This window comes from Rhamphochromis sp. 'chilingali' (genome assembly GCF_963969265.1).
Source record: "Rhamphochromis sp. 'chilingali' genome assembly, chromosome: 21".
NCBI classification, from domain to species: Eukaryota; Metazoa; Chordata; class Actinopteri; order Cichliformes; family Cichlidae; genus Rhamphochromis; species Rhamphochromis sp. 'chilingali'.
Window position 1 is genome coordinate 23,806,727 of NC_137949.1, and position 22,744 is coordinate 23,829,470.

A 22,744-nucleotide genomic window follows, 5' to 3' on the forward strand; every position below is an offset into this window, starting at 1 on the left:
TTGGCGCATTGGTGTAGCGCTGCAGGGCCAGCCAGCACACCTGTTCAGTTGGAGATGCAAGGCAGGAGCTCTAAATACAGGCCAGAAGAGTGTCAGGGGGCCAGGCTGCGGGGCCAGCCATCTTTTCATTAGCCGTATCTAATGAAACTGCACAGGGCCACAGGAAGAAAGACCTACTGCCGGGACACCCTGCCCTGCCCGAAATTACACCAGAGACTCGCCCACAAAAGAAGCATTCCGTCCGCACAGCGACACTGGCACTTGACACCAAATTTTAAACCTGCGTGTTGTTTCTTCGACAAATGGAAATTTCCACTGTGGGCCCTTCCCAGGCCGAGAGGCTGGTGAGAGAAACGACTGCTGAGGGGTCAGTGTGTAACTCAGAGAACCCACGCTCCATGCCCCCCCCCCCCCCCGGCCCACAATTCCTGTGTGCTTTGTTTGGCAACAGTTGTCAAGATGCAAAAATCCAACTCTCTTTCTAATCACACAGTCAGCAGATAGTATTAAGCTTTCTTTGAGAAGGCTCCATTGTTTTCTTTCTGCTCATAACAACTGACAGACACCAAGGGCATTAACAGCCTCAATGGAGTGATCACTTGAATTTTGGAGTTGCCAAATCTTCAAAAGAAGGTATGCTTACATGTATGTATTTACTTTACATCTTTTCATAGCAAAAGATGTCCTTTCTTTATCCTAAATGTTCTTACTCACCTGAGTCTGATCCCTAACAAGTAAAATATCCCTCTGCTGTTACCTGTTAGTACCTCCAGCGTACTCATCATGCGTCTGTGCATGCATGCGTTTGTGCCAGTGACCCGAGGTCAAACTGTTCCACCGATGACAGCCTTATCCCCTTTAATGCACCATGGAGTGTCCCAGCTGCCATGTGCCAGCACAGAGGTGTGCGTGATGAGTGGAGATGAGTCACAGACAGGGTGAGAGGAGGTGTCACACAGATAACCCCTACAGATGGACAGCGGGAAGGGTCTAAAGTTTCAAACCTGAATGTGTGTTTGTGTGCCCTTTTGTGTAAAAATGATATATCCTGAAGAGAGTATAAAGAATATGTGTGCATTTCCATGCACGTGTGTGGAAGTATGAGTGAGAGGGTGTAACAAGAGGCCCTGACCTCGAGCAGCACTGACATGAGCTGTCACCATGATAGCCCCTCTTGATTCAGGACAACAGAATAAGCACACACAGTAAATGAGTCCCTTAATATGTGGACTCATTTAATATTTCCAGTCCAAAATTTCATTTTATAGAGCATTTATATACAAAGCCTTTTTGTGCAGTACTTTTCATAAAAATAATTTTATAACTGTATATTGTGTCCCTAGTGTTAGTAGTCTGGCTCACCCTGCAGATAGTTGTGGTTTTAGATGCTGTTTGGAGATCTCCGCTGTTCAAACATCTGCCAATACCTCAATAAAGCAGAGGTGAGCAAGTCTTTGTGGTGTTCGAGGCTTTTACGTGATATTTGAAAAATGCTAAATCAGCACGAATTTTCAAAGATATGCAGAAGCAACAGTGTTTATCCAGCTAATCTCAGAAATGTTTTGCTCTGAAAAGTTCTCTTTTGAACTTACAAAACTTGCCAACTATGCATCGCAACCATTATGCATGGCTCTGTAGTGAATGGATAGATTAACAATCTATCCAACAGTCAAAAGATTAAACCTCCTTTCTCTCTCATCTATTTTGTGTTATTGTAGTTTTAATTGACCTTAACAGACAACAGATATTTTAGGTATCTTTTATTTATTTTTTTGTTAGACAAGTTTACTACCAATCAAGTAACTACTTTCATGCTTGATTTGGATCATTTTAGAAAGTCTCTTAACTGGAAAAAGATAAAGGATGCCAGCGATAACAGTATTAGCTATGGTTGGCTGTACAAAATGAAGGATAAACGGAGCTAAACGGACTTCTAGAAATCTTTGTTTCTTAGTTTATTCTGCAACATGAGCCAGTGTAGTGCAAATTGATCTTAGCTGTGGTGCGAAGAGAATAAATCTTTTGGGGTTTTTCTATCGTATTTTCTTCACGGTGGTTACATTTCTGCCACACTTGCTTATAGCTTTAGTGTGAATGGAAGATTTTTAATTGAATCTGAAACAGTAAATTTTAATCGGTTTTGTAGAGTATTTGTAGCTCTTTAAATGCATGTTTTATGTAATTTGACAGTGAATATTGAATTTTTGAGCACTACCTGTATCACAGCTATTTTGGTGTCACACACAATTGATATTGATCACCTTAATGAAGGCTCAGCCTAAATATAGCATTTACTACTGCTGCAGTTACCTACTATAAATCAGTATGGCCACAGTAAACTAGGCCTACTCGACTGTTAGCGGTGAAATAATGAATATATAAGTGAAATAACAGTAAAATAGAATACTGTGGCACTGAAACATTTGATAAAAAGAAAGGTAGTATAGATGTATCATTGTATGAGACTGCAAGTCAAACAGGCCAGACTAGATTCTGCGTTAGAACTCTGTGGGGTAGTTCTGACTTTTTTTGACATGACATGTTATTTAGCATCAATTTCCCAGCCAGCATGGGGACTCAAGACAAATATAAACTGTAAAATACTTCTAGCTTTTTGTTTCTCCACCAATGGACAGAAGTTAATGTTCTAGTAATTTTATGTCCTTTCCTAGTCCTCTCAAAGGGAGGTGATTGTTAAAAGCAGAGTCACATGACTTGTCTAAAAGATGCAGTCAAACACACTGAAGTCTCTAAAATCTTGTAACTGGGGGGGGGGGGGGGGGGGGGGGGGGGGGTTTAGAGATAGGGGTATGGAATGCTCCCACTATAGCAAGGCAATGTAAGCAAGGATCATCTTCCTTTGTTCCTGCGGGAGGGCTGGCTGTCTGTAAACACACGGCTCACTTTACGGTGGAATGTCCAAATAAAAAGCTTTTTGAAGACTTCACCCAGTCAATTAGTCGCGCAGTGTCAATAGACCTCCTGCATAATGACTCACCTGTAATTGCGTGAGAATGAGTACTTACAGGAAGCGGCGGGGTACGTCACATAGGAATGACAAAAGCCTCAATCTGTTTTTAAGGACTTGTTCTTTAATTGACCCCCACACCCTTCACCTCCATTCATGCTAACACACACTCATGAAGTCCTCACTGCTATGTGGCTGACTGCACTCAGTGAAGCTTCTTGGACTTGATGCTGCTGAAGGTTCTGTAAAGGTTGAGTCACCTCCACCAAATACACATTTTAAGGGCCTGCTTGACGTTAACCAAAATGCTAGCCTCACTAAGTTTGTCGAGCTTACATAAATGCAACTCGCTCTGGGCTTTTTAATAGACACGCATGCTCTTTGTGTAGGGTAGGGAGATAATGAACAGGCAAGGTGATTACCGTAACTAGCAGATGTTATCTCAACTTTAGGGGGGAGATCAGTTGAAATGTTGTAATTGTACTGTCAAGCTGCTAAAAACAACCCCAGCCCCCTTCTTTGCCAAGTCACACACACACACATGAACACGCACACATACATACCTCCCGTCCTCCTGCAGACACTTCAAAATTAAATTCTTCAACGTCCTCCACTCCTTTAGGAGTCACCCCTTTTTGAGGCAGATATGCAAGCATCAAAGAGACATCCAGCAGCAATTGGAGTGCCTCAGGGCTTGCACGTGCTCCAGTAGTAAAAACTAACAAACTTGTCTTTTATCATTAAATAAAACTGAATTAACGTCATACCTAATTTAGTTGATTCATCTTTTGTTTTTTTGTGTTTTCTGTCAATCGTTTAGTGGCTTAAGTTGCTTTTAAAGGTTATTTCAGAAAAAAACACCCATCAAATTAAAACTCTTTAAATGTAATTATACTGTTCTTTAGGCATTTAAACAATGCGCAGTGGTTTGCCGGAGACGAATATGTACAGGACGCTGTCTAGGCAACAATGCACAGCCAACGTCCCCCCAACAGTTCAAAGGAGACGCTCTCCCTAAACATTATCACATAATTTGGGACAGCTGTCAGCTTGTAAATAAGTGATGTAGAAGCCTTTTGTGTGATGGGGCACAGGTTGGAGACAGGCGTCTTTGCTCTGCCGGCATGAGCCGCTGAAGACAAAGGCAGGAGACAGAGTGTCTAACCTTTGATTCTTCTGAGGACTCAGCCGCCTTGTATGAGGGCAGGACGCATCAGCCACAATCATGCCCCCAATGTGGGGATGTCAGGAACAATAGAATCACTCTCACGCAGTTGGTCTGAACAACCCATCTCGACTGCAATTGGATTAGCAAGTATCCAACCACCACATGTTAGCCTAATTGACATTAAAGTGAAATTTGAGAACAATAAGGCCCTAACCCTAATCTCCTATGTCCTGTTAAATGGCATACTGCTTCTCAGAAAACAAAACAACAACAAAAAACTTCCTATGTTGTTTTAAAAAGATGCAGAAGCAGTTTTTCTGCTGGTTTTTGCTCTTCCTTTGATGAGCTGCAATCCATTGAAAGCTGGCGAGATACCAGATAACAAGCCAAACATTCTTTTATTTGGCAAAGACAAAACAGAGAGATTTCTGTGCTCGTCTCTTTTGTTTTAGTAAAAAGTGATTACACCGCAATTAACGTGCCACGGGGAGAAATTTCAGCCTCATGTTTAAATCCAAATTACAAAAGTAATGGGAGATTTAAGGTCAGATTGTAGTTTTTATTAACTCCTTTTTGTTTCTATTACATATACTTTACAATGACGTTTTTACCTTTATGATTTTGTTTTGAGGGCCTTTTCAAAATAATCAGATTGATGTCGAACGTCTTAATTAAAGCCATACAATTCACCATTGTAACAAATTCACTCAGTGCTCTAATTTATGCAAATACACAAAGGATGCATCATTTGATATTACTGAATGTGTTACTGGAAGCAATTCATATTTTTGTTTATTTTTTTCTATATATAATATGAAAGCAATAAATATTACCAGTAAATAAACTTTACTTTTTAGAGTTTTTACTATTTTTCAACAAAACAAAACAAACAAACAAAAAAAACCTTATACAATCTAATGTACATTATGAAAAGTTGTACAGCTTTTTTATGTTTAAAATAAGGATTTATTTTTATTTATTTATTTTTAATATGTAGATATAAATATATATTTTGTCAAAATATATGATATAGTCAAAGAAAAAAAGTGAGACAAACATACATCTCATAAAAGTTATAAATAAGGGTCCAAGTGAACATTTTTGGGAGTAAAGACCTTCCGATTTGTTAGCGCCCGTGTTGCTTTTTTCAGTGCCGCAGTCCAAGCCCACACTTTAGTACGTCTGTGCGTTAGCGGCAGCCGCAGCCCTCCACTACCATTTCCTGGTAGTTTTTAAGGACCACCTTGTCATGTTCATCTAGGTAGAGCATGGAGATCGCGCTGAGCTCTGTTGGCACACAGCAGGCCTTGGGAATATTGTTGTTCACAGAGTTCACCAGTGTCTGAACAATGGCGTGGTTGGTTGAATTCAGATGATCTGCCAGAGGAAAGGGGCATTCCCCGTGGCAGTAATAGGCCTGGTAACCAGGAGGCGCCACTATCCAGTCATTCCAGCCTACATCGCTGAAGTCCACGTACAGCGCATGGCGCCGGCAGTTGCGGTTGCGTTTACGGCCCCGCTGTCTCGGGCTGCGCTTGGTCCGGCGAGTCAGCGGATGACCCTTTCCGTCGTGACCAAAGGTTACCAGGAGGGGGCGTAGCTGCTCCCAGTCTTCACCGGGCTCTTGGTGCAGCGAGCGGCTAATGCGAACGTGTCGGCCCTGGTGGCGTGGAGTCTGGTTGAGGTGCAGAACCTCCACAGCCAGCCCGTAATTGGGAAGTCGTTCACGAGCCCAGCGCAGCACGGCGGGGCTGACGTCAAAGCTCTCCCAGCGCGACGCGTTGTGGCGCACGAGCCGCGTATCCAGTAGCTGTGTGATAAGCTGCCCGGGTCGGGGGGCTTTGAGCACCTCGTACACGTTTATTCGGTGAAGTGCCTGGTCGTCTGAGATGGCATCAGCAATGGCCTCATCAATCTGATGACGGTAGAGCCTCAGTTCTGCGGAAGACAGAAGCTCGTCCTCTGGGATGCTGCTGAGGTTAAACATAAAACGAATGGGCATGGGTCCTCTGTCATCCAGCTCATGTAGCTGCTCCATGTGCTCTGAAATACAGCAAAAAAAAATATTTACTGCAAGCTTAACTAAGAAACTCAATAATTTTGAGACTATGTAAAATAGACTTATACATCCTGAGCAAGGGCAAAAATAGCAAGGGTACAAAATATGTGCAATATCCTGATTCAAAATTGCACAAGTTTACACTCATTTCCTCAGTTAAACAGCAGAATGTTTACTTTTATATGTTATCAAAAGTCACTACATGTTTGACTACCAAGATTTACATTTTATACTTTTTCTGTAATATTTATATCAGTATCAGTGAGTTCTAGCATAATCCTGTTATTGCCAGTTGCCAGTTGCCAGTGACAGGATGAAATGAATGTTACTAGGTTTTGAAGCTAGGGTAGGCAGCACTTTTCCAGCATCTTTCTGCAAAGTAACCACAATAAGCAGACAGAATGCGATTTTTCTTCAGACAAATGCAGGTTCTTCAACAAAATGCGAAGTTGTAAAGTTAAAGAGTGAGGCACCTTGACAGCTCTTTGAAAAGCGCATGTGGCATCAAAGTGTCACTTTAGGGTGCAAAGATTTCCGAGTTTGGTTCCCACCACATCAGTCTTTCAATGTTTTTGGTGATTTTGTTTGGTGGATCTTTGTTGTTTAGTGTCACTACTAAACCTACGAGGAATCCCTGAGAGTCAAAGGATGTGATAGCAGAGTTTGGCGAGTCACATCTTTCTAACCTGCTCAGGTAAGGTAACGTTGTATGAAGACAGCAGTGATAACAGTGGTAGTATGTCGGAGATGAATGGGTTAGAAAAGGCTTTCACGTTTAACAAAAGGGTTTGACGTGTCAGTTAAATATTACTCAGCGGAAAGTGCTGTGCTTATCTGTTGGGAACGCACTTAGGATGGAGAGTGAGACCTGCAGGATAGCAGTGCATTGTAGTTTTTTGTCTTTGCTTTTTCAGGTTTATGCCGACTGCAGTTTAAATGACTGATCAATATTAGTATGCCTTAAGCATCTTATGTGTTTTTCTTTTAATGGCACTCTGTGCAGCAAACTCAGAGAAAGTTAAACATGAAGAACTCTGGTGAATATCTTTGTGGCTGCCATGGCTCAGGCGGTAAAGTAAGATTGTCCACTAACCACAGGGTTGAACGGTTTGTTCTGATCCCAGCCTGTTGCTGGATGCGTGTGCAGAAGGGCTGCAGCAACTTTCAGCAATTACAATGCAATTTCTCCAGAAATTGTTTATCCTGGATTTATCTAACCAAATAATATGCTCCCAAAATCATCACTGCGATATGCACCAAGTTCAGTCTTGCAGATCTGTGCTGGAGAGCCAGCAAGGTTGTTGTTTTGTTCTTTTTTTGTTTTTTACTGGCATGCATCATTTCTCTGGACAAGTCTGATGCTAGATTGTGCAAGCAGCTCTCTGTCCCTGGTGTCATTTTAGGAGGTGGGCACTGTGGCTGTAGCGGTGGTTTATAGCCCCTAATTACGAACGTTTAAGTGTGTTTGTGAAGTCTCACAATCATATTTTTTCAATTCTTCTGGCAATTCTTTTTTCATATAGAGGCTCAAACAGACAGTAAATACATGCAGCCTAATTGGAAATCACAAGTATACTCATTTTTTGTTTCGGGTATTAGGTTTATCAGTGATCACAGGTGTGTATTGTACTTCAGCTGTATTATTTAGGATTTTTTGGAATTATTTTGACTCATCACATTTAAAGGATTTTGAACAGGGGTGCACTCAGTTTTTTTTTGTATACTGTGCAAGCATTGTATGCTTTCTTAAAAATGATTAGATATAAAATCATTTCTTTGTATAAAGATATCATTTTGTACACTGGAAATATGTTTACTTTGAAAGGCCTCCAGGGTATTCAAGAATATAAATGTATATCGTCCGTGTTTTCTTATCTATCTTTAAGGATTATCCTGCCCTTCTTTCAATGCCTTTCTCTGAGCACTTTGCTGAAACATGCATTACAAGGAGGGTGGTGATTAACGTACCACAGCTACAGTATAAACACAGTGGAGGCTCCCTATTCCACGCACAGTCTGCAGATTTCTGGCAAGATCATCATTGTTGGGGAAAGGAATGTTGTGTCTACTATTTTCCTGCTCAATCCACCCCTGTTATTTCACACCCAGGCCCTAATCTTACCCAGGTGGTTCTCATTATTAAAACCTGCTGTGTTTTTGATTAGCTCTGCAGTTTATTCACTTAAGACATTTATCATTTTCATCATGAATAATCATTAAGGAGTCAGACAGTACAGGAGAATCTCATTTATCTGAAGCCGGTGGGAAAGGAGGTGTTGCGAGAAGACGCGGTGCGTATTCAAATCCTCAACCAAATCAGATTTGAAGTGGGCACTAACACACTTCGTAACTTATGTAAAACAAAGAGATGCCATCAATTAGACCCAGTCAATAAACGTGCCATCTGAATTCAAGGTTAGAGGTTACACAGTTTAACCTGCCTATAAACATGTCTCTTCACATAATCATCCATCTGCTGCAGGCTGCAGTGCCTCCCTATGTTTTGGACAGATCATTTAACTGAGTCATACCATCACACAATGGCGCTGCCATGAAAGCGAGAACTGCCACTCTTAAGGCTTCAGAGCATATTATTAACATAGTTTAGTAAATCAGAAGAAGGGTAAATGCTTGTAGAGGAGTAGAAACCGATGCACAAGCACACATGTGCGCGTGTTCACATTGCATCATATGCAGAAGTTCCTGTACTAGCGGTGGTGCGCTTCCTTTTCTTGCTAGCCTTGCTACGCTACCATTTGAGTTCATGTGGCCATGCGCTACCTTAGCAACACGTCTGGCAAGGCTGACTCATCCCTCCTTCCTCACTCCCCTCTCTATCCATAAATTATTCCCAGTTTTCTCAGTTATCCATGGTACAATTGAGTTCCTTGCTGACTAACAGTGACACATCATTTTCTTTCTTTTCCAAACACATTATCTTTTCAAACTAAGCTTACGTTTCACAGATCACTCAAACTGGACTTTCTCCAAGCCCAGAGAAACCTCTGCATTTGATACTAAAACGGATCAGTCACAATAAACAGAAACCCTTCTAATGTTCCACTCTGTCTATCACACCAGCTTTTTGAGGCCATTTTTCCATCTCGCCAAAGAGTTGCGAGCATCTGCTCTCAGCACCCACATTGTTGGCAGTAGGGGCTTTATTTAGAAGTCTGCAGAGTAGCATTAAAGATAATTGTACGTTGAAGAAGGTCCTTCTAAAAGAGCCCTCCATATAAACTGGAGACATGAGAGAGGAGCACACTACAATTCCCGTCCAAGAACGGGCTTTTTAAAGCCGTGTTCTCCTGGGTGGGGTGAGAAGTGTAAGTCAGTAATATGGAGGTATGCTTTTACTTCAGCTGCTAACCAAACACACAGAGCTTTGTCAAATTAGGCTCTTGAGAGCTTGTCTAGCAGATTTTTTTTTTGCCCCTCTGTAGACAGTGTTTGGTGACCACATCCTTAGATTCCTTGGTTATGGTGAGATGGGTGGAGCACTCTTACAATCATGTTTCAAGGGATGTCGGAAATGTGCTTTTTTTAAAACCCCGAATACTAAGCAAACCTCACCCATGCCAGCGCACTGCATTACCACCAAAACTATTGGAATGCTTGGCAACAGCGACCTTGCTGTAAGAGTGGTGTAATGGTTTGTGTGCTGACACTTGTATTTATCATCTCTCCTCCTACTAATGACATTCCTTCTTTCAGTTTTGTGCTCCTTAAAATTGTTTTTCTGGAGTTCATGTGTTTGCTTACCTTCATGGTGGAAGCCCCTCACAGTGTTGGCCCGACTGGCTGACCTTTCTGGGTACTCAAAAGCAATGTCGTGCGCTCCGGCCTCCTCAGCCTCACCCGACTGTAGCCGATAAAGGTCCAGCAGGTAGCGGGGCACAGTGGCTGAACGACTGGGCCGCGGCCGCCTTTTGAGGCCGAACATATGCAGCAGTGTGGCCTCAAAGTCCCGCAACAGTTCATGGCTTTGAGCGGCCGAACGACCCTGCAGGCCAGGTACTTTCTTTTTTCCTTCTTCAGGTATCAGACTAGCATGGTTGCTCTCTCCCAGCAGGACTTGGCATATTAAAATGACCATCAGCATTCGATTACCAGGAATCATGATGTCTCTGGTGAGAGCAGCAGATGGAACAGGAAGATAAATGATTAAAAAAAGGGCTAAATAGAGCAGATATAAAGGCAGCTATAAGATTTGTCTTACCCTCCATCCAAAACACCATTATTTTCTCTTGTATAAATGTTCCCACTAAAGGCAGACTAATTAGTTTCAATAGTCCAGTCTGCCTTGTTTACAGTAAAGTAGTCTCCGATCAGATAGACCATTTAGAGTTTATCTTTATCCTCCAAAGGTAAACAGCTAGCTCAAGAACCCATCTTTTTTTTTTTTTTGAATGGAATCTCAGGGCCATTCCTCCCCACTATCTCCCTTCCTCCTTGTCTCCTCCACTATAATTAGACAAATAAAAGAGGCAGCCCTGGGGTCTAAGCAAATTCTTAACTTGATAAAAAGTCTCGGTCTTAAGACATTCTGCTCAAACAAACCATGGCCCAAACCTGGGACATTGTGCCACACACTTATAAGAAAAAGCTCTTCCTCAGGCACGTGGCTCGCCCAATACCCCTTAGGGACCTTCAGTCCAAGTCTGGATAGACGCCACATAAATGAGTGAGTCAGCAGACAGAGAGAAGGGAGATGCAAGATTTAGCAGCGTGTCACATGCCGCAAACTTAAATGGCATGGCCCACTTACTTACCGACAGAAAATAAAGCATGGGGAAACAGTCCATGTTTGTTGGGAGCAGGCAATGGACCCGTTCTTCTAGGAAATGTCAGGTGGCGTTGGGTGGCTGCAGGAGAACTTTGAAGTGACCCTGTTCCTGAAAGATGAAGGCAAAAAACACAGGGATATTGTGAACTGACACTTGCAAACACTTGAGGTTGTTACATGGCATTTCTTCAAAGAGTAGCACAGGAGCTTGTGTATGTGTGTGTTTATTGGTGAGAGAGAGACCCAGTGTCTCTTTAAGGCTTATCATTTTGGCTGGTGGGTAAGCTAGCTATTTGCTGTAAGTGGAATGTAAGTAGGCATGTGCTACAACACAGACAGCAGATACCTAATGCTTGACACCCACCTTGGTAAGAAAATACAACTTATTCAATGCTTACATCTATTTCAGAGACACCCATTTGAAAAGCAGCTTCCTACTTTACATTAATGACAAGCTAAAAATCTGATTAGCACCAGGTTCAACAGAAAAACGTCAGAACCCACAGAGCACAAAACAAGTCTGATCACAATTAGCAAACTCTTTATTCAAGATAAGAGGGCTGTTGGTTTACTAAAACTGAAAACCCACTCAGCCTTTACCCCTCCAAGCGACTGAGTTGACCTATTTTAGACAAGGAACTAAACAGATTCTTCTTAGAAGAGCTTCTCTTCCATTTTAGAGCTCGCATGGGTTGTGACTCTGATGGCAGGACTTCTCTACTTTGATAACACTGTACATACAGTAGTACATTCACCACTGATGTACGCATGATATACTGAGCAGAATGTGCTTCTAGAAGACTAATTTAAAAATATATATATAACACTTCCACACACAAAAAAGAACCACTTTCCAAAAAGGGAAAAGTCAGAGCTTTAACAGGCAGGTTTAACAAGAACAACATGGATCAAATGATTCAGTTTGTACACCTCATTTGAAGTGTTAAGTGCTGCTGAATCGCACTAACAAGGTTACTGAATTTTAAGTGACCACAACAACATCATGGAACAAACACTCCAAAGTGACACAAGGCTTCGGTCATCATTTGGATCTTGTTCCACTGGAGCACAACCAAGAATTACTGCACAGTGAGGAAGCATATTAGCTCACACTCTATCTGCGTGTGTGTGCGTGTGTCACATACAGTTTGTGTTTTTCAGCTTGCTAGCATGCCTGGCTTCATATCTATGTGATTAACTTGCCTCCTGCATGCCTCACTATACATGCAATCTAGGATCTATTTCCCTAACGGTATTAGACTTTGACCTCGGTTTGACCCTCCTTTTCTCGGTCATGATACAAGATCCACTGTGCAAGAAGAGAGGGTGACATGCAGTGTGCGCGCGCACGACTGCAAAACGCAGCGCATGCATTGACGTGCGTGTCCGCATAAGTGTGTGCCACCATTTGCATGTTCGTGAGAACTGCAGCAAAAAGAGTGAGGAGGATTCAGAACATGATCAGCTCTATTACCCATGGGGTGAGGGGATAAATGTGTGTGTGTGAGAGAGTCTGTGTGTGTACATCTCTGACAACAAACGTTCATTGTACAGAGAGGGCCTCTCCCATGATTACAGGGATTCATAGCACTCAAAAACACTGACCATACAGAACATCTTGTAACTGTAACCAGCCACTGACAAAGCTGCAGGCTAAAACAGACAGACACTCAAAATGGTGTGATGATGATGAAAGAAGATGTAAGGCAGACAGGGAGTAACGCTCAGCTCTGTGTCTCTCAAGCCAGTGTGCTCGTGTTTACTGGCCTGTTTTCACCAAGAGCGATAAGAAATAGTTTTACACCAAATTCTTAAAAAAACAACAACAGCAGCAAAAAAATCGCCACCCACACCTCTGCACTCATCATAAACGTGCAGTCATTTATTGCCCTCTCAATCAAACAAACGAAAACAACATGAGATTATAAAACAAAGCTGGACACACAGAAAAGCTTTCCACTAAGTGACAGAAATACATTTTGCAGCAACCGTTGCAGACCAGGCTGCAATTAGGCTGCAGCAGTCAAACTGCCCTTGGCTTTGCTTGATCCCCCTTGGCCTCTCTCATTCGTTCTCTCTCTCTCTCTCTGTCTCTCTCTGACCAGAGATAATGTGATCAGACTATGCACATGGCTCTTCAGATGTGTTTCCTGAGGAATTTGACAGTGATGGTGGGAGGGAGGATGGGAATGAGGGAGGGAGAGAGGGAGGAGAGCAACAGGTCACTGTGGAACAGTGATTTTATCATTTTAGTCACAGGGTTCTACTTATTGATTGATCAGTGGCAATGTCTATGCTTAATTCCGGTTGCTGCCTGTATAATTAGAAGACATTTATGTCTTTGAATGGTAGTCCCAAAATAATGCCATGTTCTTGGAATGAGCAATAGGTAAAGAAAACACACACACACACAACCCCAAATGTCAAACACTTTTTCTTTTTTTTTCTTGTCTTTTTTTTTTTTGCTTTGTAGTAACCAAATTAACAAAGCTAAATAATAATATTTAACCAGTCAGCCTAAGAAAATTCTATATTTTATGTGCAGGTTGGGATATTTTTTAAATTTCTCAAGCTCGAAATTACAACATACAATGATGTTTCTCTGGCATTATAAACGAAAGGCAAAAAGTCTGAGGGAAAAGATGAGGTGTGTGGGATTTTTTGATGTATCCTGTCGGGTTTTTTTCCTTTTATTGAAAAATAAAGGGGAAAGTGTCAATGGCACGTTTTTTCTTTTAAATTAAAAAAAAAGTGTGTTGTTAATTGTGCGTTAATAACGGAAAACCCAGAACAATCAGACGGAGGCTGACAAGGAAAATGACCGAATTAAAGCCATCACCAGAAGTGACATGTGACTTCTTTATATATATATATATATATATATATATATATATATATATATATATATATATATATATATATATATATATATATATATATATATATATATATATATATGTGTGTGTGTGTGTGTGTGTGTGTGTGTGTGTAAAAGTAATTCTAAATTTATTTATTTGGCCATTCTGCTCCTCTGCAGTTCACGAGATGAATTTGAGTTGCAAACTAAACTGAGTGCCAAGGAGACCGGGCGTCCGCAGGCCGCAATTTTCCCTGCTGCAGTTTTACCGGATTAAATGACAGGATTTATCTTTACAACGACTTGTTGCAAACAGATGAAAAACACGTGAGTGGACAACAAACCGGACTCACATCTGCAAGACTCTGCAGCTGTAATGTATTAGCATTTCATGTTTTCGCAAGCATTATGTCATTACTGGACATCAGCTCGGTCACCTGGCGCAATTATGCGTCAATTATTGTTCAAAACCCGTGCGGTAAAATGAAATGAACTTCATCTTTTGCGAGAAACCCCCCAACTTATTTTCATTATCGCTCATCTCTGATCTGTCAACCTCCATCGTTCATACGAGCCTTCATACTTGGATGACAAGAAGCAGTTACAGATGTTTAATCAGTGTTAAACTGAATTATAAAATGCATACACGTGCGCAACGCTGGCGATTTCAATGAAAGACATAAAAAAAACAGAACAGCAAAATCTGACGCTGTGTTTGGACATGACCTCATCTTGATTTGTCATCGGCTCAAGTCTCGGGCACAATAACCTGTTACTTGTTTGGCCATGATCACAGCGCCATTCGTTCCAAAATGCACTTTTATATCGGTTTTTGAATGAGTTCCGCGCGCTGTGAGTGTTTTTTATGCCCATTTATTCTCGCGCATTTATCCCGGAACGGTGTTTAAACTCTCAGCGGAGTCGCTTAAATGCGCACAAAGGAGAGACCCAAACTTAAAGTAACAACACTTCAGCGAGAGCCTCTCTTGCTCAAAGATGTGTGTGTCTGTATGTTGTTGCTGTTGTTGTTGTTGTTGTTTTTTAAGTTTCGCTGTTGACTCTTTGATGTGTGTAGTCTAAATGTGTCGTTTGGTGAGCGCTTACCATCAGTAGAGGTACAGGTATCCTCGAATGAAGTGAATATGAAAGGGAAGGTGTAAGGCAGTCCAGGCGTAACGCCGAAAAAAAGCCGAAATGTGCCTTAAAGGAGAAATTATGCGCCTTTTTGGCTCATTAATCCTTTAGCGACACCTCAGAACGGACAAGAGGAGTGAAGGCCGGCGCTCGGGCTCTGCAGCGGGGCTTCTTATTCGTCTCCAGTGCGGCTCACTAGGGCGATCGGCGCGCAGGACGGCAGGCTTTCAAATGATCCAGCATCTATGGCCCCTTGCAGTTTTTATGTGTCCGCCCAATTTACCCTCTCTGCCTCCTCCTTCCTCCACGACCCCCACCTCCCTCATCTGTCTCAAACACCTTGGATAACCCCCCCCTTCTCTCCTCCTCCTCCTCCTCCTCCTCCACTTTAAATAAAGACAACTCACTGCGCTTTTCCCCCCTTTTCACTATGTGAAACTTTGCATTTTGTCTTTAAATAACGCCCAGCGGGTCAAATGCCCGGTAAGTCTCCATATGCAACGTGTTAGTGACCTAATCTAAAATAAATAAATAAATAAACGCCTTGCGTACCTGCAGATGTAAACAACTGGTCTACTTTAAAAATGCTATGCATATTTAATTATTAAAAAAATATATATATATACACGTGGCCACGTGCGTACATTTTTATTGGTTAAAGGCTTTTTCTTTAATCCTTCATCAAAATTTATGAAATGTATTCAAAGTGATTGGCTTCCCCGATATAAGCGATGTGTTCCCACTAATGTACAACTTTACAAAATAGCTTTTCTGCCTCTTGCACTTCTTATTGTTATCGTCATTTGAAATTATTCCACGATCGCATGCCGTGGATCCATGTTTCGATAGTGCTTTTGATGAGGGGTTTCACGGAACTTCATGACTGCTCTTTAAACTTAGTAGAGGGTTCATTTAACATATAGACATTTTATATGACTGGTATCACCGTGTTATGTACTTGTGTAACATTTCAATCACTGCCTAACCCCACAGTGGGCCATCTGTCTGAATGATTTTAAAATGACTGTCGTTTTAGAACTACGGATGTGGAACGGTGATAAAGAAAATGATATTAATAAAGCAGATAATCACAATTAATAGATCTAAAAAAGATCTAAATTCAGCCATAATGTTCTTTTCAGTCCTGTTTTTTTTTAAAGTATGACTGAAATTATTCCTTGAAGGATTCCGTTTGGCGAACCGCTGCTTAAAAAGATAAAAATCCGTTTCCCCGTGTTATGACTAAAACGTTTCTGCTCCTGTATATGTTTAAAAAGCATTTAAAATGTGCCAGAAACATTACAGATTTGTTTTAGTTTGTTTTGCAGTCTTAATAAATATTATCTCCACTTGTTCTTTCCCAGATTTTAGTCTTCCAGCATTATGCACTGTATACATGTGCATTTTGTCTTTTTGATGAGACCTTGCTCATTTATTTTTCGTCAGACTTAGAGCTTTTTTTTCTTTCCTGTTTTTTTTTCTTTTTTTCTTTTTTGATCCATATTTAACCACTTTTAACTGAAGATTTAACAGCTTGAATAATCACACCAGTGCCCAAGAGTCTATATTTAATATTACAGGTTTGTAGGGTTGGCAAGAGTTAGAATGCATAGATGAGTGTCAGATAGGTCGTGCAGTTTCAGTTTTACTACAGTACTACAGTTACTGTATTATTCTTTGTATAATGTAACTTAAAACTTCCTGTTGTTAAAAAAAAAAAAAGATTCACCTGCATTCATTTGGTTGTGGTTCCCCACTGAGTTGCAGTATTGTTAAAATTGCATGTGATGTACTGTGTATCACACATTGGTGCAGGATGAGTTTTAGACTGTAAAACTGCTTTGTAAAGCTGTGCATGGTAGAATTAGGAAGGGGTTGTTGTATTGTTTTACAAAAAAAATCCACTGCGGTCACTCTGGATATTTAGGAGTGCTATTCTGCCTCCTTATTTTCGATTTCTTTGATTTCTAAGGTGCATGGAGAGCATCCAGTCTTCTATCAACAAGTACTACCACAGCATAGAAATCAGAATTACGTGAGCAAGCTTGTGTGCAGTAAGTGGTGCTAGGCTAAAACAGACTTTATAGCTGGATGGCTTTCACATTAATCCAGTTTTCTGATTCACTTCCTGTCTTACATTAAGATTGACAGCATGTCAGAATAATACACACTAATAATTCCCTCTCTCATGATAGACTAAGTAAATACTGGATGGTACATTATATCACATCTTGAGTTAAAAGTTGCATTGTGGAATGATATGAGTCCGTGCTGATACAATGTCTGTAATGCAACACAAACATCTTTTCCATATTGTTAATAGCTTTAAATTCTTTACTTTTTTTTAGTAGTTTTTAAACGAATAATCTTACAGATTGCCCTTTTAGAGATGTTTTCGCTATTAAACTGGTTCCTCTCAAGTCCTTAAGCCCTCTTCATCATGTTGATTGCCATTCAGAGATTCAGTCCTATTTGACTTTAGGTTTTATGATTAATTAAAGCAAAAAAAAAGAAAAAAAAAAAAGACAAACCAACAAAAAGAGTGTGTTTCCTTCTCGACAGTTTATTTAATGTGCGGGTGGAAATTCCAACATAATAATCCTCTCGGTGTTTTTAGGTGAATTAACAATGGACAGGATGTTTCTGTGAGGTCAAAAGATACAAAGACGTATAAGGCTGCATCAGGGTGATGTACGTAACCTGTGGTTGTCTCATCCATCAAAACAAGATTACACCAGCATGACTTTGTATTGCAAGTTTTAAACAGAAGATAAGCTTCAAACTAGTGAAGTAAACACAAACAAGCGGAAAAAAATAAAAACAAAACCTGAATTATGGCGCAATTTATTTTGGACAGATAAGATAAAACTCAATCCATCCTGTACCAGTGAAAAAAGAAAAGTTAAACAGTTCAAGCACACGTCACCTGTCAGATATGATAGATGTAAAGTATGTTATTTGCCTGCATGAGAGTGGATTTCATTTTTTTTAGATGATTAAAAAACAGTTGTCTCAGTAAAGCTCTAAGATCTTTATTATTATTATTATTATTATTATTACTATGTAGAATATTTTTTACTCATACTCATCGTATGGGTATGAACACACATATATTCAAACTTTAAAAAATATTCTACTATATTCTTTGTGATCCTTTTACATTAAAGGTGAGATTTTTTAAAATCCAAAATACACCACAAGTCACCCTAAAGTGGACTGAAAGGTTAACTTTCAAAACTGTCTTGAGTGCAAGTAATGTGGTGGATGCCCATTCCAAGCTGTTGACTGGGTTTAGCCTCTTTGAGCTCCTCAGATACGAAGGAGATTATCAAATGTGGGCGGCTTAGAACCACAGGTAGTCAGTGAGGAGCTTTCCCACTGCTTGCACCTCTGAGTCCAAAGTTTTCTATAGATGGCAAAAAAGTCCCGAAATGTCAAATTCAGGCATGTAAAAACATCAGCATTCTGGTAGCGCGAACATCTATTGAGGAAGGTAGAAGTTGCATGGAAAGTTCACCCTGTTTTTCTTTTCTTTGACTAAACTGAGCAGGTCAAAGAGCTCACTTATCTTCTGACATTTGCCTGCAGCTATTTGTGGGGAAAGGTCAGCAGCTTTGCTGTTTTAACGTAAGCTGGGAGAGTGGAGTGATTTCACCTACCTGTGTCACTAAATCCTGCTCGGAGCTGCTCACCTGTGAACACCAGCCCTTAATCAGCAGCGGCTCAAAGGTGACCCGAGCACCTAGACCTCCAGCCTGATGTCATAACACACCTTAATTTTCTCTTTTTTTCTACCTCAGAGGCTCTGCAAAGTGCTCACTAGTGCAGACACGCGCCACAGCCATTGATCAAACCTCAGCTTTCACTGCTAATGCTTGGATTTCTCACTGGAACATTCTTCAGCACAGCTGCCTCGTGTTTCTTTGGGTTCTCGGGCTGAGGGTTGCTTGTCCTGTAATCCCCTAACCCAGCCTTGAGACCTAAAAGTCTGTAAGTGGTGTGGGGGGTTCAGGGAGGGAGACAGACAAGGGAAGCAAAGTCTGAGGATAGATTGGACAAACTATTTTAATCCCTGTAATGGAATTGGCATGTAAACTCATGAACCTAGAAGTAAACAAAAAGAAAATGGAGAAGAATGGATGTTGAACTGATCTGAGCCTCTCTGGGATAACTGTGTTGAAACTCTTCTTTCCCCCACCAAACTGCTTCCAGTCTCTTTCACGAGAACAAAGGTGGCCCAGCGTCTTTTCCAGCCCACCCCGTTCAACAGATGTCATGCTTAAATAAACCCTACAACTCCCCTTTTACAAAGAATGTTTAAGCAAAAAGTTGCCGACCCACTTGGGGTTTTGTTCTTCTGTAGTCAAAGAAACACACAAAAACTTTAGCAAAGACAGTATCAGTGACCTTTTGAGTTCACAATAAAAATAAGCCATGCCAAGTCACCTCTTATTGGCACTCTTGCTGGAAAATATCATCAGACCCGTAACAAAGAGAGATCATCAGTGACACTCGGGCATATGAGATTGAGGCTCTGTGTGTCAAATGATGTGGAGCTGTGAGTGAGAGGACTTTAATGTCTGTCCATCTCATGCTGTCACTGGTGCAATCCTGCCCCTGCCAGATGTTATCAAAGAGACCTGGTCAAGTGAGCTGCAGAAGGGGGGCTTTTTGAGCCTTTCCCTCTCTCTGTCAGGGTGCAGGAAGATACACTTGGGCTTCAACACTGTCCAGACACAGCCTGAGTGCAGCAACGCCTGATGCCGGGACTCTGGGGGGTAACGCTGGGAAACTTTCTCAATGGATTAAAAAGCTTTTTTTATCACCATTTGGATTGGCACTTGAAGATACTCCTTTAATCTGAGAGGGGGAATTGACTTTGGCCACACCGCAGCCCCTAAGAGGCCAAGCAAAGAGGTAGCAGAATAAATTCTCCAGTGGTGAGAACTTCACAAGTGTCATGTTCTGGAGCTTGAGAGAAAAATAGATTAGGCTTGAATAGATGGAAATCAACCAGGAATAGAACATAATTAAATAACATGGATGCAGAAGGCTGATACACTGCCCTGAGAGATCCTGTGACCAGTGTTTCAAAACTGAATATCTAGGATTCTTTTTGGATAAGAACGACTGTGTAATATTCTCCAAATCAAGTTATGAGGTCACCGTACAAAGTTGCCATTCAGCAAGAAAACTGCTGCCATATTTTACTTTCTCAAGCCATAATAAAAAGAAAGGTAGATCTTTCCAAAACTTTACTAATCCATTTTTCAGAAAGTTACGTACCACCTTCAGTGACCCCGGCTGAAAGCAGAAAGCTGTATCAAAATGAGAGACACAAATCAGACTGCCTATCTACTCTTTAATTCTATCAGTGACAAAGAGCCTAACCTCATAAATCATAAATGGGCCACAGAAGAGCCGCAGCTCCCCCAAATGAACCAACACAAAATTCAAAACTTACCAGAAGTGAAGTACATTCAAAGCTTCTGCTCTAATTTAAAATGTTTCCACTTTGTTATCTTTTCGCTCCAAAAACACACGAGTGTTAACAGTATCTTTTCGAAACTTGACATTTAATGTAGTGCGTAAATCACTCCGGCGACCTGTTGTCCTTTTAAGAATGTAATTACATACTTTCAAATAAAACTTAAAAGGATCTGACAAGTTTTAAAATGCAGTGTGTGCTCTCAAGACGGAGGGAAGGAATTCCAAGCAGTTGGGATATGCTAACATCCCTGTGTGGGCGAAGAAGACATGATAGTGTTGAAATGAAAGAAGGAAAAACTGAAAGAAATATAAAATTAAAGGTAATCAATGCTGCATTCACCGATATTATCGTGAATCTGGGTTCTATTTTTCATCATAGATGTCAAATACTACTATTGAGGGTTTACTATATTTGTGAAATAGTGAAGATCACAGTGGTAGGAGAGACCCTCAGACATCAATCCCACCACCTCATTTAATTATTTATAATCTACGAATGATACAGTACTGTGCAAAAGTCTTAAGTTACAGTCATTTCTTTATCTTTTAATAGGCAAATGGTTGATAGAAATTTATTGAAACATGTGTAAACATAACACGCTTGTAATTATTTCTAACAATTGGTGTGGCCACCTTTACTCATCAGGCTGAGACATGTCAAAGCTTCCCTTTATTTGTTGCCTTTTCTTCCATTCTCTGTCAAGATGGTCTCACATTGTTTTAATAATTTTGATGTCCGAGCTCTGGAGAGGGCAATCCATGACCGATAGTGTTTTGTTGTGTGTTTTTCCACCGAGCTATGCTTTTACTGCATTGGCAGTAAAAGAGATCACTTGTAAAAGAGATCACTTGTATTTCAGATCACTGTCATGCTGAAAAAAGAAGCGTTTCAGATGATTTTGCACGGTGGATCAAAATCTGGCCATAATTTTCTGCGTTCATAATTCCATCAGTCTTGATAAGATCTCCAACACCACTGGCTGAAATGAAGCCCTGAACCATAACAGAGCCTTCACCGTGTTTTACAGATGGCTGTAGACACTCACTTATTGATGATTGACAACGTTGTGATGATGTAATGTGACAATAAAAGTGATTTGATTTGATTTTGATTATTTGAACCTAAATTACACATTTGGATTTTAAGCCTGTCAAACTGTGCTACCTAAAAAAGATTCAGTTGAAGAAATTGAACAAATGCCCTATCTCTAAGCTGCATTCTCTTTCAAAAGTTTTGGGAAATATAGTTTATACTCAGTTGAAGACTTTTGTTTTTTGGAAAAGCATGATCTCCTGAGGTTTGAAATCCTTCCTAGCACAGAGTTACACTGTTACAGGTCTTTAATGATATTTTCCTGGTATCTGATTCTGGTGACTACGTGATTTTTCTTCTGCTTGATCTAACTGTGATACATGGACCTGGTATTTCATTTACAGCATCTTGAGAGTATCCGTGCGTGTGCTTTGGAAGGATTTCTGCTGGCTCTGATTCCTCCTCCACTCCCCTGCTACACGGGGTTCCACAGGGCTCAATTTAAGGGCCACTGCTTTTTGTACTTTATCTACTTCTACTTGTATCCATTCTTAGAAAGCATAGAATCACCTTTCACTGCTATGCTGATGACAATCAGATCAATGTGTCATTAAAGCAGAGGGATGTTTCTCTCTCTTAAATACTGCATGAATAAGTCTAGCTTTTTTCATTTAATTCTAGGCAGCATTTTCAGAAAGTAATATATGCCTTTATTAGGTCTCAGCTATATTACTGCAACACACATTATGTTGGACTTAGTAAATCTCATCTTCAAACACATTTGTACTCTGTAGTCTTCAACTCAGGAAGACGCACTGTTTTTATTGGTGTTGTTTTTACTTTTCAGTGTATTTATTTATTCATTCTTGTGCACAGCACGTTTTTTATTATCTTAAAGAGCTTTATAAATGAAGCTCGTATGGTAAGATGTGTTTCTGCAACAGGCTGCTCATAAAAAAGTGCCATAAGATACAGAATAAATTGGTTGTTTGCTAATCGTCTGTTATGTGTAGACACAACACTGGTTTATCCCTTGAGTTAGGTGCCTTTTTAATGTTTAGATGATTCATAGGTCAATTTTAAGTGACATACCAAAAACAAAAAAAAGGGAGAGGGAAGAAAAGAAACTATTGCTCAAGACCACTTTAAAAATACTTTTAAGTAAGTAAGTAAGGTAAGTAAGTAAGTAAAAGTCTGGCTCCTTTGATCCAGAGTGTAAATAAATGAGGAGTGGTTTATGAATTTTGCA

The 22,744-nt window shown here is 40.6% G+C and overlaps 1 protein-coding gene across 1 annotated transcript; it reads right to left on the bottom strand.

Annotated features, from left to right (window-relative positions):
* Positions 1–3,070: 3,070 nt before the first annotated feature.
* On the bottom strand, positions 3,071–15,221 carry bmp4 (bone morphogenetic protein 4). The gene is made up of 4 exons (XM_080870092.1): positions 14,943–15,221; positions 10,968–11,090; positions 9,958–10,322; positions 3,071–6,179 (listed from the first exon to the last, which is right to left on the bottom strand). Exons 3-4 carry the CDS (start codon positions 10,313–10,315, stop codon positions 5,326–5,328), a joined length of 1,212 nt encoding a protein of 403 aa, XP_080726218.1. The 5' UTR covers positions 10,316–10,322; positions 10,968–11,090; positions 14,943–15,221; the 3' UTR covers positions 3,071–5,325.
* Between the last annotated feature and the right edge of the window lie 7,523 nt (positions 15,222–22,744).

Coding starts and splice junctions, on each gene's coding strand:
- bmp4 (XM_080870092.1), bottom strand. CDS start 10,315: ATGATTCCTGGTAATCGAATGCTGATGGTCATTTTAATATGCCAAGTC. Junction 6,180..9,957: donor GAGGGGCTTCCACCATGAAG/GTAAGCAAACAC, acceptor GCTGTATTTCAG/AGCACATGGAGCAGCTACAT.